This window comes from Daucus carota, chromosome 6 (genome assembly GCF_001625215.2).
Source record: "Daucus carota subsp. sativus chromosome 6, DH1 v3.0, whole genome shotgun sequence".
Classification (NCBI taxonomy): domain Eukaryota; kingdom Viridiplantae; phylum Streptophyta; class Magnoliopsida; order Apiales; family Apiaceae; genus Daucus; species Daucus carota.
In genome coordinates this window covers 30931549-30948212 of record NC_030386.2, presented here as the reverse complement: position 1 = coordinate 30948212, position 16664 = coordinate 30931549, and the positions used below count along the sequence as shown (strand labels likewise).

At 33.0% G+C, this 16664-nt stretch overlaps 2 protein-coding genes across 4 annotated transcripts; both read left to right on the top strand.

The window, feature by feature from the left end:
- The first annotated feature begins 670 nt into the window (after nt 1-670).
- Nucleotides 671-7158, top strand: LOC108227985 (NEDD8-conjugating enzyme Ubc12). 3 transcript variants are annotated; one of them, XM_064078942.1, is made up of 7 exons: nt 743-910; nt 4857-4972; nt 5914-6005; nt 6129-6237; nt 6416-6494; nt 6596-6712; nt 6791-7158. In XM_064078942.1, exons 3-7 carry the CDS (start codon nt 5987-5989, stop codon nt 6926-6928), a joined length of 462 nt encoding a protein of 153 aa, XP_063935012.1. In that variant the 5' UTR covers nt 743-910; nt 4857-4972; nt 5914-5986; the 3' UTR covers nt 6929-7158. The 3 variants fall into 3 exon arrangements, with proteins under 3 accessions (XP_017258905.1, XP_063935012.1, XP_063935011.1); XM_017403416.2 differs by lacking the exon at nt 5914-6005 and having other exon boundaries at nt 671-910; XM_064078941.1 differs by lacking the exons at nt 743-910; nt 5914-6005 and adding an exon at nt 4332-4356.
- An 872-nt stretch (nt 7159-8030) lies between these two features.
- LOC108224515 (NEDD8-conjugating enzyme Ubc12) lies at nt 8031-13916 on the top strand. Its single transcript, XM_017399163.2, has 6 exons — nt 8031-8283; nt 10401-10516; nt 11166-11274; nt 13172-13250; nt 13352-13468; nt 13554-13916. Exons 2-6 carry the CDS (start codon nt 10408-10410, stop codon nt 13689-13691), a joined length of 552 nt encoding a protein of 183 aa, XP_017254652.1. The 5' UTR covers nt 8031-8283; nt 10401-10407; the 3' UTR covers nt 13692-13916.
- The last annotated feature ends 2748 nt before the right edge of the window (nt 13917-16664 follow it).

The window sequence follows — 16664 nt, the reverse complement described above, 5'->3', positions numbered from 1 at the left end:
CTGATGAACTTTATTAATTGGGCCGACCAATCCTGTTTTAGTTAAGGGGCATATGATCACTTATAAGTTTATATATTTTTTATTTAAATATGCAAAACTTGAATAAAGTTAAGATTTCAAATTTAAAAACAATTCAAGTCCAATGAGTCAAAACAATTCAAATTTAAAAGTTTATCATTTATTAAATGACATACAAATTATCACTAGACATTTAGATAATTCCCTGTCTAAAATATATTTGTGTATGAATATATATGATTAGGATCGACAAACAAATAATTTAGATTCAGATTAGCTTTTTTCTGAATCTGGAAAATCTGAATCCATATTCAGATTCGATAATAAATCTAATAGATGATATCTGAATCTATTTTAAAATATCCTGATTTTTCTTAATTTAATGTGAAAATAATTTATTAATTTATTATATATTCACAATAAGAGTTCAAATATAAAATATTTCTAATATAATAAATTAATATATAATATATATGTACTATATATATTAAAAAATTCCTTTATATTTAATAAATATATATATTAAGTAATAACAAAAAATATATTATTAATTAATTATAATTATAATTATTAACGTGAATATATATAATATTTATTTTTCGAATTTGAATATTAACGGATATAAATACCTGTATCCTATACGAATTTGTCTAAATTTGTCAAAGGCAGATATTATTATTTTATCATTTTTATCCCTGAAACCATGTTCTGACCATGGCCCTCCAGCTTGTTGTACAAGAATTTAGGTCCCAAAAGCTCGAGTTATTCTGTATCAATCATCAGAAGCTTTCTTACTCCGAGTAGATTCTGATTCTCCCTCGTCCGTCCTTTATATATATTCTCCTTTACAATTACACACACACACTGAAGCTTCACACCCAAACCTTAACAGGTTCTCTCTCTCTCTCTCTCTCTCTCTCTCTCTCTCTCTCTCTCTCTCACTCTCTCATAGAATGAATATATCCATGTCCTTTATTGGTTTTAGTTAGATCGGTTCTTGATGCATATACACAAATATATGCTTATACCTTTTTGTTATTTTGGCTAAGTTTTTTGTTTATATAGCCTTATATATCTCTGTTGTACAGTTTTGAAAATCTTGGGTTTCGTGGGTTGTTCTTGATTGGGTCCGACTGTTTTCATATTGTCTTGTTATAAATTGGGGTTTATATGAGTAAGGTTAGTAAATTTGCTATGTGCAATTATTCCCTTTAAAGTTTGGGATAAAGTCAGTGATCTTGATCATGAATCATGATACTGTTGTTTTGGCGTCATGGATCCTCAATTTGGAGGATTGTTTATATGGTTTGGTGGATCCTCAGTTTGGAGGATTGTTTATATGGTTTGCAGAACTTCTTTTACTTGTCAGAGACATTATTTGATCCTATTGATGCTTACATACTTATGCCACACCGAGGATTTATTCCCAAACATGAAAAAAATTTGGGAATAACTTTATAAGGTTAGGCCGGAATATGCAAAATGGACCTGTTTATTATTAAGAGACCCATCGTTACTGACCCTGCTTTTGATGATTACAATTTGTTCTTTCTTGTCTTCACATATCCTATAGTAGGTGAGTTTGGGAGCGGTATTGCTTGAAACTTATTCCCTGGTCCTCACTCTTGAATCCTGAGTGATACTAGAGTTCTAAAATGGACATTGTAGTATTTCTATAAACATGCTTATCACCATTGTTTTAGTCCTCCAATTTCATTATGTAAGGCACCGATGGAGAACATTAGCATTAATCTTTAGACCTTAGTTGGTTCAGTTTTAGATTTTGTAGCTAGTTTATTAGAGAGTGAAAGTTAAAAATTGAAATGGATAACATTTGGTATCTTATTGGACTTCAGAATAAAAATATCATAATGGATCTAGGAATGGAGCCTTAAAATCTGAAATAAGGGTCATAGTATGTAGCAGAACCGTGAAGGAGTGATCAAACCTTATTCGTTCCAACCAGAACACTGTCTTAAACTTGGTTGGCTGCCATTCTCATTAAGTTGGAGTCTTGACACACACACACACATGTAAAAGTTTTAACAAGAGATGTGTCTCATAAATTTAGGGTTTCCACATATGTTAGTATGTTACTATGTCACTCAAACCCGATGCAAATCCAAGTATATGACTTGATGTTTAAAAGAATCACGATGCTGGGACCTTGCTCTTTGCAGCGAAAGTGAACTGTCTATGTTGCGGACATGTACACTCTTAACTCTTTGTAACGGAGGGTTTTATCCAATGTTACATAGTACAGGGTTTGATTCGAAACGGGGGGCGAAATCGGATACATGGAACTTAAGTTTTAGTGAATCCGGTACGATAGAACTTACCTGTATGATGGAGCGTATGAGTACGAAGAGTTTTTTCTTTATAAAAAATTTATAAATATATGTGTATTTTTGGTTATAATATATACTTATAATTGATAATAAACACAGTTATTGATAATTCACTGATTATATACTATTGGGCCTAAAGTTATATAATTAATTGGGCTTGTGGTTTTGAAACATTAAAAGATGACTTGTACAAAAGTATTAGTATTGCTGTATTGGGCCTGCACATTTAGTGGCCTAGATGAAGAAGTTTATTACTCTTTACAGTTTAGTAATCTTCAGTCCCTTCAGCAGCCGTTATTATAGATACATATGCATATGTATATACAACCATCGTCTTTCATCTTCTTCTTCTTCTTCTACTACTACTTCTTTTCATCTTTTTGCAAGCACGCAAAGATTGATTTATCATCACACGATGATGGAGACATGGAGACATTGATCTTTTCATTCAGAACAAGAAGCAAGTGTGGGTCGTCACTTCCGGCAATCTGGGTCGCGACCCTGGACTTTTGCGGTTGCCTTTGTTCCCTGATTGGGGACAAACGATCCGGATCGCCAAACGTGGCTACGTCCCACGTTCCCTGTTGCCATGTTTTATCTTTAGCCTTTGATGAACCTCCAGTTAGATAATCGAAGTCCATGCCAGACTTTATGCATTAGACTGATGGACCACTGCACAGTGAAAAAAGAGTTTTAATTTACTATATACCGGTAGAACAAGTAGAATTGGTATGTTGTAATTATTTTTTTACTTGCTAGATCTACTGACCATAATATTCATGGCTTTTATACCATATATAAGTTAGTATACCAACATGCAAGCAAGCTATGAGTTTTATATATGACAACATAGTTATAGTGCCATAGTTGTTTTAGCTACACAATTGTAATGCAGAACTATATTAATCTATTACCATATATACGGAAGCTTGCTAATTGTCTTCATATAGTTCAGAGGTTCTTTTCTGGTGTAGATTCATTCTAGTGCCTATATATATACTGATAGTATAGGTAGAGGGTAAAAACCCCTGGTGCAAATTGCCTACAATTTTTACCCCAGGTAGTGGGTATAAATTTGTTGGCTTAGAGCCTGTGGTATGTGTCAAGGGCAGATTCATATATATAATTTGAAAGGTCTTCTCTCTAATTATGACACACTAGGAAAGGTTGGAAATTGGGGTGAGGCTGTACCCTTATATTTGATACTCCCTCCGTTAGGATATGTTAGTATCTTGACCGTTTTCACGTACTTTTAAGAGATTTGTCCGCACACTTATAAATATTATTTTTAAATTTTCTTTTCTAATAAAAATATGACACTAATTTTTTTTATTCACAAAAAGAAAATTATAAAAATAACAATTTTAAGCATGCAGTTAAAACTCTTAAAAGTACGTTCAAAAAAGTCAAGAGACTAACATGTCCTAACAGAGGGAGTAGTAACTTAAAAGGTCTATGCTGCCTTGTTCCTTCTAGTAGCCAATGTTGTAAAAACGCGCCTAGGTTCAAAGTGCAACAAAGTGCACCCTTAGTGCCTCACCTATGCCGAGGCGAAGCAACTTCAGTCAGGGGCGGGCTTGTGGCCTTGAAGCGCAAAGAGCACCTAAGCGTGAAGTAATAGAAATGCACACTTCAGTAAAGCTAAGCGTATAATGATATAATTAATGTTAATGGGTCACTACTAAGGCCCGGTAGTACTCACCAAAAAGAAAAATAAGTCTTATAAGCTCAAATAAAAATACTATTTTAGCTTCCGATGAAGTCAAAAAGGGAAACAAACATCCGGACTTCCAGAGGAGTTGACAGTGTGAAAGAACATGTAACTGTAGGTCGAAGATATGCAGAGGGCTGTCCAAAAGTTCCATCAGAGGTGAAAAAAGAGATTGAATTGTGGACGGCTGGCAAGAAGCAGGCTTAAGAGGAGCAGAAAATACCATTTCAGAATCTATCAGACAATAGGGTTCAGGAATGAAGCCAGCAACTTACCTATGTAAATTTATATATGATCTGAATAATATTATTTTAAAAAAAAAAATAAATTGTGCCCCTTGCTTTTGCGCTTTGCGCCTAAGCTCGCGGGAGTTTTGCGCGTCGGTGTGCATAATGCTATCGATAATGATGCTAGTAGCACTCTCTTTTGGTAGATCCTATGTTACCCGGACTCGGCTAAAAGTGTCCAACATGGATACGTGTCCAAGTGTCGGACTCGGCAATAATTTGAAAATGTTACATGTTTTTGGCTTGAAATAAGTGTCTGGGTGTCCATACCCATGTCCGAGTGTCAAGTGTCTGACACAGGTACTCGACACAAAATGAAGAGTCCGGGTAACATAGGGTAGATCAGTACCATTTGATTATGCAACTAGGTTATGCATGCATTTTGGTGCAAGTATGCGTAATTGCCTAAAATAGTACTTTAGTAGCATTATCATTTTTGCAAATTTTTTGTTGGAAATATACTTATTTAATTACTGGGCGCTTTCTTTCCAGGAAAAAGATGATCAGGTTGTTTAAAGTAAAGGAGAAACAGAGAGAACTTGCTGAGAATTCTGATGGTAAGCCTCCAGTCAAGAAGCAGAGTGCTGGAGAACTACGACTCCACAAAGGTAATTGATTGTAATAATTCTAATTCACTTACAATTTTTTCCCCAGGAGGTTTTTGGGCATGATCCAGTAAGTAAACGTGTGTTGTAGCTGTACTTATTATCATATTGCAATCGGGATTATGACATCTGTGGGCAGTAAAAAAGAGTATGATCTGTATTGTCTGCTGTAATTGGTAAATAAATTGGGAAATCTTTTATTCAGAAAATGAACAAGGATTTACTTTTGAGTGCAAAAGGTGGTATGGTCTTTATTCTCTATATTGCCTTGATTATAAACTTTACATTTTAAGAAAGCGAGTCTATTCTTACTAATAATATGACATTTGAAGGAAAAGTTTTTGAGTATTTGGTGAAAATTGAACTATCCTGAATAATTTGTTTAAGCTTTGGAAAAATTTATGATTGAAGTATCAGTTTGTTGTGTGCCAACATAAATTCGATAATAGGATATTGGAGAATGTATACATAGAGAGAGAGAGAGAGATATGACGTGTACAATCAAGGAGGAAAGTGTATATAAGTTTGCATCCAGTGAAAATTTTGTGTAATGTTTGTAGCATCAGGATGGGGTTGTATCTATTCTGTATTCATATTAAATTTTTAAAAAATAAGACTTAGGGGATGCCTTTTCTTTATCACAATGTGGGGCAAACTATAAATTTGCTTGCTAACTACGTAAAAGGACAAGCTTTGATCATTGATATATCATATATCTATTTATGAAGTATTCTAATTTTTGTTTTAGCTGGCTTGTTTCGCTGGTTCTATTTTAATAGACTCATGCGAAGCTCATTGTTGTTTGAGCTCTACTGATTGTTTTTCGAAATTGTTTATCCTGATTGCATGTAATGGTTTACATCTTGTACATGGCAAGAGAATCCATGAATAGTGGTGGTTATGCCGTTCAGACACCAACTTACTGTAGTAGTTCTTTTTAATAGTGTTCCTAAAGCTCTTAATACCCGAGATTGCCTATTGGGCAGCAACTGGGCTGTAATCCTGGCTTCGAAGAATATGAAGGGGCAGTATGCCAGTATGTCATCTTTTAAAAACCTAGTCACAAATTGCCATATTCTAATTGTCTAATTTTTCCTCTATTAGCTCAGCCGTATGTGTGTGGCTGCTACATTTATATTCAAATTTTATTTTCTTGCAGATATAAGTGAATTAAACCTACCAAAGACATGCAGCATTTCATTTCCCAACGGAAAGGATGATCTAATGAACTTTGAAGTCATAATTCGACCTGATGAAGGATATTACTCGTAAGTATTCCTTCTCGTATTTGTTCAAAGGCCTTCTAACAAAAGTACTTATATTATAGCGATTTTCCTAATAGCCTTTGTATCTACGTACATATATTTCCCTTTTCTCCCCTTGTGATACAACTTTGGGATATTCTTTATGTAACAATGTCTCATCTACTTGAATGCCTGTCGTCAGAGGGGGGTTGTTTACATTCACCTTCCAAATTTCACCTATATATCCTCATGAAGCACCAAAGGTCAAATGCAAGACAAAGGCAAGTAAAAACTTTATATATAATCTGTTATTTGCTGCCTGTTAAATAACATTCCCTGAGTTCAGTGTTTGGATGTATCATTGACATTACAACTTTTAAAGGTCTACCACCCAAACATTGACTTGGAAGGAAATGTTTGCCTTAACATTCTGCGGGAAGACTGGAAACCTGTCCTCAACATAAACACTGTCATCTATGGCTTGTATCATCTGTTCATAGTAAGTCTTATTAGTCCTGCAGTTTAAATTTTGATTGTCATTGCGCTTTGCATCTCTAAATGAGCGACGTTTGCATAGGAACCAAACCATGAGGATCCGCTTAATGCTGACGCTGCTGCAGTGCTGAGGGACAACCCGAAGTTATTTGAGACCAATGTGAGAAGGGCAATGACTGGTGGTTATGTCGGAAACACATACTTTAGTCGATGTGTATAGGGTTTGAAGGTAGTAGCATCAAGTTATAACGTTTAAATTGCAAATGCCTTCATATTCAGTCTGTAAAAATGTTTTAATGGATTAATTTCCTTAGAGGATGTTTTGCTGCACAGGTTCGAAGTCACTGCACTTCCCTGAAACTTTGGAAAAAATTTCTTTTCATGTAACATTTGATGTAACATTATTTTGTTAAAGATTTGTCAGTACAACAGTGAGTTTATTAGCTGAAACCAGTCTGAAAGTTGCGAATATAGAGCCTGAGTTTAAAATTGTGATTTAGGAGTTAATGTGATAAGCTAAAACTTAAACTATCTGTTTAGGTGAGCTTGATTTATTAATGACTTATGATATATTAAAAATGTAATAATGAAAATATAAGTGATTTATGAAAAAACTGTGATTTATAGATAATTGTTATTATAAAGATTTAAATTACTAAAAAAAAGTTTATTTTTAAATTAATTCTTGGTTTGGCTTATTATTGAACTTGGGGTATAAATCACGTTTTGTTGCAGTATCATAATTTTATTTTAAATAAATTCGTAAATAAATGAATGTTTTTATATCATATTATACATAGATTATTCAAAATTTTATCATTACATGAATAAATCACATAATTTAATATATTCATATATTTTTAGTGGATAATTACATCATTATGTAACATATATAAAATATAAACATTAAGAGGTATGTTTATTATTTATTAAAAAGTGTTTTAGTTTAAAAAATATAGTGGCATATATAATTCTTTTTTAAAATAAATATTTGTTTTTTGAAAAATAAATCATAACAAACGGGCTCGATGATGAGCTGTGCGTAAATTGTACTCCCTCCGTCCCTTCCATTTCTTTACACTTTCCTTTTTGGGGTGTCCCATCCATTTCTTTACATTTCAAAACTTACCCAAAATAGTCAATGAGTCCCACCACTTCCTCACTTTTCTTTCCTTTTCACACTACTTTTACTCCACTATCTTCTTTTAATACATTAAAAATCAATAGGTCCCACCACTTCACCCACTTTTCTTTCTTTTTTCCACTACTTTATACATATTTCTTAACCTCCGTGCCCAACCCAAACGATAAGAAATGGGAGGGACGGAGGGAGTAATCTATTCCTTACTTTAGGCCAGTCAAGCGGCACCATGTCCCCGGCGTGACCATCTAGATGGTACACAGAATAAGTAATTAGGTCCCAAAACAAAAGCTCGACTTATTCTGTATCAATCATCATCAGCTTTCGTTCTACGAGGAGATTCTTCCTCATCCGCTCTTTTATATACTTTACACTCACACATATATATATTCTCCTTTATAGTTACACACAGCTTCACACCCAAACCTCAACAGGTTCTCTCTCTCTCTCAGATTGAATATATCCATGTCCTTTTTTGGTTTCAATTAGATCGGTTCTTGATGCATACACACACATATATGCATATATATATTTTTTTTTTGTTATTTTGACAAAGTTATATGTTTATATAGGCCTATAAATCTCTCTTTACCGTCTCGAAAATCTTGGGTTTTGTGGGTTGTTCTTAATTGGGTCTTATTGTTTGTATGTTGTCTTGTTATAAATTGGGATTTTATAGGTAAGGTTAGTAATTTTGCTATGTGCAATTAGTCCCTTTAAAGTTTGGGATAGAGTTGCGATCTTGATCATGATACTGTTGTTCTGGAGGATTGGCTATATGGTTTGCAGGACTTCTTTTGCTTGTCACAGACATTATTTGGTCCTATTGATGCTTATTATACTTATGCCACATCGAGGATTTAGTTCCAAGTGAATGAATTTGGGAATAACTTTTTAAGATTAGGCCGGAATATGCAAAAATGGACCTGTTTACCATATGAGACCCATCGTTACCTACCCTGCTTTTGACGAGTTACAATTTGTTCTTCCTCGTCTTCAGCTATTCTTAAGTAGGTGATTTTGGGAGGGATATTGCTGGGAACTTATTCCAGGTTCCTCACTCTTGAGTGATACTAGGGTTTAAATATGGATTTTGTAGTATACTTATAAACGTGCTTATCACCAGTGTTTGAGTCCAATTTGATTATGTAAGACACCATAGGAGAACATTAGCATTAATTTTTTAGTCCTGGGATCAGTTTTAGATTTTGTTGCTAGTTTATTAGAGATTGAAAGTTAAAAATTAAAATGGATAGCTTTTGGTATCTTATTGGACTTCAGAATAAAAATATCATAATGGATCTAGGTATGGAGCTTCAAAATCTGAAACAAAGGGTAATATTTTATATCAGAACGGTGAAGGAGTGATCAAACCTTATTCATTTTAACCAGAACACTGTCATAACCTTGGTTGTCGGCCATTCTCGTTGAAATCTACATATGCTACTATCGGCTATTATCATTCAACTGATAGTTGGAGGCTTGACACACACATATGCAAGTTTTAACAAGAGAAGTGTGTTTTAAATTCAAATTTTCCCCGCATATGTTACTATGTTGCTCGAACCCGGGGCAAATCCAAGTAGATGACTTGATGTTTTAAAAAATCACAATGCTGGGACCCTGCCCTTTGCAGTGAAATTTAACTGTCTCTGTTGTGGATAAGTATACCCTTTGCGACAGAGGGTTTTATCTTTAGCCTCTAATAAACCTCTAGTCAGATAATCGAAGTCCATGCCATAAGTTATGAATTGGACTGATTGGACCACTAAATTGTTAAAAAAGAGTTTTGATTTATTATATTCAAGTTGAACAAGTAGAATTGGTATGTTAAAATATTTTCTTTGCTTGCTAGTTGCTACTGTGATAAGAGTATAAGACATTCTTGGCTTTTATACCATATATAAGTTAGTATACCAACGTGCAAGCAAGATGTGAGTTTTATGTATGACACTTAGTTATAGTGTCATAATTGTTTCAGCCACACAATTTGTAATGTAGGACTATATTACTCTACTACTCTATACATGGAAGCTTGCTAAGTGTCTTCATTTAGTTAAAGGATTTTTCTTCTGGTGTAGATTTATTTTGGAGCCTACACACACACACACACACGTACTATCCTTATTTTGTTTCATATCTTATGCTTAAATGATAGTATAGGTAGAGGGTAAAACCCCAGTCGCAAATTGCCTACAATTTATACCCCGGGTAGAGGGTATAAATTTGTTGACTTAGAGCCTGTGGTATGTGTCAAGGGTAGATTCAGATATATAATTTGGAAAGCCTTCTGTCTAATAATGACACTTCAAGAAAGGTTGGAAGTTGGGGTGAGGCTGTACCCCTATATTTGATAGTAACTTACAAGGTCAATACTTCCCTGTTCCTCTGTTTTGGTAGATCAGTACCAACCGATTATGCTGCTAGGATTTGCATGCATTTTGGCGCAAGTATGCATGGTTGCCTAAAATATTACTTTATAGCATTATCATTTTTGCAAATTTTTTTGTTGAAAATATACTTATTTAATTTCTGGGCGCTTTCTTTCCAGGAAAAAGATGATCAGGTTGTTCAAAGTAAAGGAAAAACAGAGAGAACTTGCTGAGAATTCTGATGGTAAGCCTCCAGTCAAGAAGCAGAGTGCTGGGGAACTACGTCTACACAAAGGTAATTGATTGTAATAAGTTTAATTGACTTGCAATCTTTCCGCAGGTTTTTTTGGCATGATCGAGTAAGTAAACTTGTGCTGTTGCTGTACTTATTATCATTCTGCAGTCGGGATTGTCATCTGTGGTCAGTAAAAAGGAGTATGATCTATTCTGTATTGTTTGCTGTAATTGGTAAATAAACTGGGAAATTAATCATCAAGAAAATGAATAAGGATTTACTTTTAAGAACAAAAGGTGGTATGGTCTTCATACTCTGTATTGCCTTGATGAACTTACATTTTAAGAGGGCAAGGAAAAGTTTATGAGTACTTGGCGAAAATTGAACTATCCTGAATAATTCATTTAAGCTTTGGAAAAAGTTGTGATTGAAGTATCACTTTGTGTGTGTGCCAAGATAAATTTGATAATAGGATTTTGGAGAATGTACACACACAGACACACACACACACACACACATATATAGAAAGAGAGAGGGATAGAGAGGGGGGAGGGGTGGAGAGAGAGAGAGAGAGAGGGAGATAAATAGGTATCATCTTTTAAAAAACTAGTCACAAATTGCCATATTATAATTGTCTAGTTTTTCTTTTATTAGCTCAACCGTATGTGTGTGGCTGCTACATTTATATTTAAATTATATTTTCTTGCAGATATAAGTGAACTTAACCTTCCAAAGACATGCAGCATTTCATTTCCCAACGGGAAGGATGATTTAATGAACTTTGAAGTCACAATTCGCCCTGATGAAGGATATTACTCGTAAGTATTCCTTCTCATATTTGGTCAAAGGCCTTGTAACAAAAGTACTTATATTATGCTATTTTTCAAATAGCCTTTGTATCTACACAATATGTTACTCCGACTCTTCTATTTAGGTTGCCGTACCCGTGTCGGACACTTGGACACTCGGACACAGACACTTATTTCGTGTCAAATCCTTTGACTAAAATATCAACATTTTGACCAATTTAAATATCTAATAGAGGTAATTGCATATCGCACCCCCTAAGTATCGTTCAAAAACGATAGAGTACCTATATTTTAAGAAACTCAACTCGCACCCCTTATCTTTACTTCTCAAAACTGAGATGCACCCCCTGCCGTTAACTTCCGTTAACTCAGTGCACTCCGTTAAGTCACTATATATATAATTGCAATTCGGACCCCCTAATTTACGTTCAAAAACGATATTGTACCCCTATTTTTTAAAACTCGAATCGCACCATCTATTTTTACATCTCAGGAACGATACACACCCCCTCCGTTGAATTCCGTTACCTTCCGTTAAAATACTCCTCCGTCTCAATTTACATGTCCCTTTTGCTTTTTAAGGAGTTAAATTGACTAATTTTTGACCAACTATTTGAAAATATGTATTTATTAAAATAGACTAGATTTAATTTTTGATGATATTTTTTTTAAATTTTTTTTGATCAATTTTTTCAAACAAAATAATTAAAATTTATATATTTTAATCAATAGATAAATTTATGTACTATATATAATAAATATCACATAATATTTATTTTTTATATTTAAACTAGTGTATATTTTAAGTACCTAATATATATGTCACTAAAAATTTAAAATCATTCAACTTGGGCATAACTTAATTAAACAAAAATTTTTAAAAAAAAATATCATCAAAAAGTAAATCTAGTCTATTTGTTTTCGCAAATAATAGAGGGTCCGAATTTCGCAAATAATAGTGGTAACTGCAATTCGGACCCCATGTTATTTACCTCTATTAAAATAGGCTAGATTTACTTTTTGATGATATTTTTTTAAAACAAAATTTGGTATATTTTAATATGTAACTTTCTATTTCTTAAAATAATAAATAGATATTTTTTTAATAGTTGGTCAAAAATTAGTCAATCTGACTTCTCAAAAAGCAAAAGGGACATGTAAATTGAGACGGATGAGTATTTTAACGGAAGGTAACGGAATTCAACGGAGGGGGTGCGTATCGTTCTTGAAATGTAAAGATAGGTGGTGCGATTTGGGTTTCCAAAAGTACGGATACAATATCGTTTTTGAACGTAAGTTAGGGGGTCCGAATTGCAATTATATATATACTGACTTAACGGAGTGCACTGAGTTAACGGGAGTTAACGGAAGTTAACGGCAGGGGGTGCATCTCGGTTTTGAGAAGTAAAGATAAGGGGTGCGAGTTGAGTTTCTTTAAGTATAGGTACTCTATCGTTTTTGAACGATAGTTAGGGGGTGCGATATGCAATTACCTCTATCTAATATGAGTCAAACTTACAATTCAAAAGATATAAGTGAGAAAGAAGCAAGAATGGTATTGTAGTACAGAATTAGCCTAATTTGAAAAATCACCAACAAAATCATGTTTAATTTGAGTTTTATTGTTACTTTTTGTTAAGATGTCTAACTTACCATATTCATTTATTAGTATATTACGATGTGTACCCATACCCGTGTCCAAAAATAGGACGGTGTCCCCGTGTCCCCAATTTTTAAAGTTTCCCAAGTCCAAGTCCGACACTCGGATATGTGTCGTGTCCGACACTCCTTACCTGAGTCTGAGTGACATAGTCTGCACACATATGTTTCCCTTTCTCCCCTCGCGATGAAACTTTGTATGTGCTTTATGTAACAATTTCTAATCTACTTGAATGCCTGTCATCAGAGGGGGATTGTTTACATTCACATTTCAAATTTCACCTATATATCCTCATGAAGCACCAAAGGTCAAATGCAAGACAAAGGCAAGTAAAAAATTTACATATACTCTGTTATTTGCTGCCTATTAAATAACATTCCCTGAATTTACTGTTTGGATGTATCATTGACATTACAACTATTGAAGGTCTACCACCCAAACATTGACTTGGAAGGAAATGTTTGCCTTAACATTCTGCGGGAAGACTGGAAACCTGTCCTCAACATAAACACTGTCATCTATGGCTTGTATCATCTGTTCACAGTAAGTCTTATTAGTCTTGATGTTTAAATTTTAATTGTCATTGCTCTTTGCAGTTTGCATCACTAAATGAGTAATGTTTGCATAGGAACCAAACCATGAGGATCCGCTTAATGCTGATGCTGCTGCAGTGCTGAGGGATAACCCGAAGTTATTTGAGACCAATGTGAGAAGGGCAATGACTGGTGGTTATGTCGGAAACACATACTTTAGTCGATGTGTATAGGGTTTGAAGGTAGTACCATCATGTTATAACGTTTTAATTACCAATGCCTTTATAATCGGTTTGTAAAAATGCTTTAATGGATGAATTCCTTGGAGGATGTTTTGCTGCACAGGTTCGAAGTCACCGCACTTCCCTGAAACTTTGAGAATATTCTCTTTGTATGCTGTTAGGCAGCGTTACATGCTGCAAGTTTACTTTTATCCGAAGAACTTGGACATTTGGTTATGGCCAGCCCTACAGATAGTGTGGGCAGTTGCATTGGTTGGTTCTTTAGTTTTATCACAAGTTGCTCAATGATAGTAACATAACATTGATCCTAGAAAGCATGCAGTCGTTCAAACTTCGAAGTTAACCAAATAAAGATCTAATATGTGATACCTCTCTAACAAAAAAAAGAATCTACTACCCTTGCGGGTACCTTTTATTATTAAAGATTTATTAGTACAAGAGTGAGTTTAGTAGCTGAAACCAGTCTGAAAGTCAGACAACCACTAGTTAGTATGTAATATTTTGACGATGTGAATTATGTTTATACCTTTAAATATAGCAATAATAACATAAAAGGAGTCCCAAAAAAAATTAAAATCAAGAGAAATCATAATTAAACTTTTAGAAATTCATTATCCATTAAATCATCAATATGGAATCTATGAATTTAAATAATTTATCCTTCCTGATAAAGTCTAATTGAGTGATATGATGCATCATTGCTTAAGGTCTCTCTTAAATTTATCTTCATAAATTTTAATAACTTTATCTTATTATAAATTTAAAAATAAAGATAAATAAATAAAAAGGTAAACTTAATTTTCAATGATTGTCCTCCATAATGCATCATTTGATGTTATTACTACTTCATCCGTCCCAATGCATCATTTGATGTTATTACTACTTCATCCCTCTCATTTATTTGCATTTTTTCTACTACTTAGCGAATACTTTAAAACTCTTATAAAACATTGTTTCATAGCTTCTTTTTGAGATTTTCTTTTTCTGTACATATATTCAAGCGCTAAATTTTTATTTATTGGCGATATATTGGACTGAGATTTTAAACAATTTTCTTTCATTCATGAAATCTGAGGGTATTCAATTGAGATTGTTTAAAATCCATTATAATCTATAGGTATTCAATTGAGATTTTTTTGAAGGAAAAAAAAAAAATCTTAATTGAATATCTCTAGATTTTAATTGAGATTTTAAATTATAATACAAAATCTGGTGGTATTCAACTACGATTTCAAATTATTTTTTAAAATTCGATGGTATTCAAGTGAGATCGTTTAAAATTCATTAAAATCTTATGGTATTCAAATGTTGATGGATTTTTTTGGATCTCATAAAATGATGGATTTCGTGGCATTTCTCGGTGTATTTTAAGTTTTTTAATCTCACCAAAATTCATTAGATTTTGAAGCATTGTATTTAAGTCGCATAGAATCCATGTCAACTATACGACATTTTATCAAGAATCCGCACAAAATCAAAATCATAGACAATACATTAATAAATTCATAGATAAAAAATAATCGTTAAAATCACAATTGAATATACCCTAACAAAATACTGCAGATGTTACTCATGTTATCGGTTTCCTCAAACTTTACGCGATCAAACTGACGTTTTTAGGTACCTACTGTTTTCTTTTCAGGTTCACAGATTACAACTGATATCTCAGAAAAATGCTGCTAGATACAGATACATATTAATTCTTACAATCCCATAGATATTAAGCATTTTCCATTAATTATTAGTATCCCAGAGATACTAATTTCTTTGCTTTCTCCTGAAGGACAGATACTATATATATCGCTCATCTTCTCTTCTTCTTCCCTTGCTACAGAAAGAAATGACAATTGCTGAAGAAGTCACAAAGCCTCATATCGCCGTCCTCACAAGCCCCGGGATAGGCCACCTGGTCCCTCTCTTGGAGTTCGCCAAACACCTCGTCGTCCACCACAACGTCCACGTCAGCTTCCTCGTCATCAACTCCGGCGAAGTCTCGGCAATCCAAGACATAGTTACATAATTTAGTTTTGATTTTTTTTTTTCTCAACTAAAATTTAAACATTGAATTTTTATTCAAAAAAAGATAATTTTAAAAAATATATGAAACTTTTCTTAACGGCAGCCTTAAAATGCGAGGTGAGCCCTTCGTCCCCGCGTAAAGAACCGTTGGAGGGAAAAAAAAGTTACTCATGTAATTAGTTTTCTCAAACTTTGATGGTCGTTTGGTTGACGGGGAATTAATTAGTCAAGTATTTAAAATGATTGGTTCACCAAAAACATCGGAAGTCCAAGACCTATAAAGATCTAGGAAGTCATTTAACCGGTCCCCTCATTACTCACACTTCCGGTGGATATAATTTGTTTGTAATATATGAGTGAAAATACATAAACCATCCAAAATTAATATATTAATACATATAATAGTAATAATGATTAGTTAAATTTAAAAAATATAAAAATTATTTATTATTATTATTATTATTATTATTATTGTTATTATTGTTGTTATTATTATTATTATTATTATTATTATTTTCATCATCATATTTAACTGAAAATATTATTGTTGAATTATATTTCTTCATTAAGAATTTAGTATACATTCTTGAACTTAACAAAAAAATTATTGAGAAAATGATAACGTGTTAATAGTATTATTTTGTCAAAATTGAAAAAGTATAATTGATCATGAATAAGTTTGAATAATAAATTTGTTTAGTAACTTTATATACAAATTTATATAAAATAGAAAATAATTTTATTAATTAATTTTTTATGTAATTATCGGGTATGGAATATTTTTATTGCCAAAAAAATTGGAGTAATTTTTTAAAATTCATATAAATTTTGTATGATTATTATTTTCTTCAAATAATATTATTTATCATTTAAATATAACAAAAACACTATAATTATTAAAATATATTAAGTCAGAAGTTAAAAATACAAACAAACAAAAAAGGT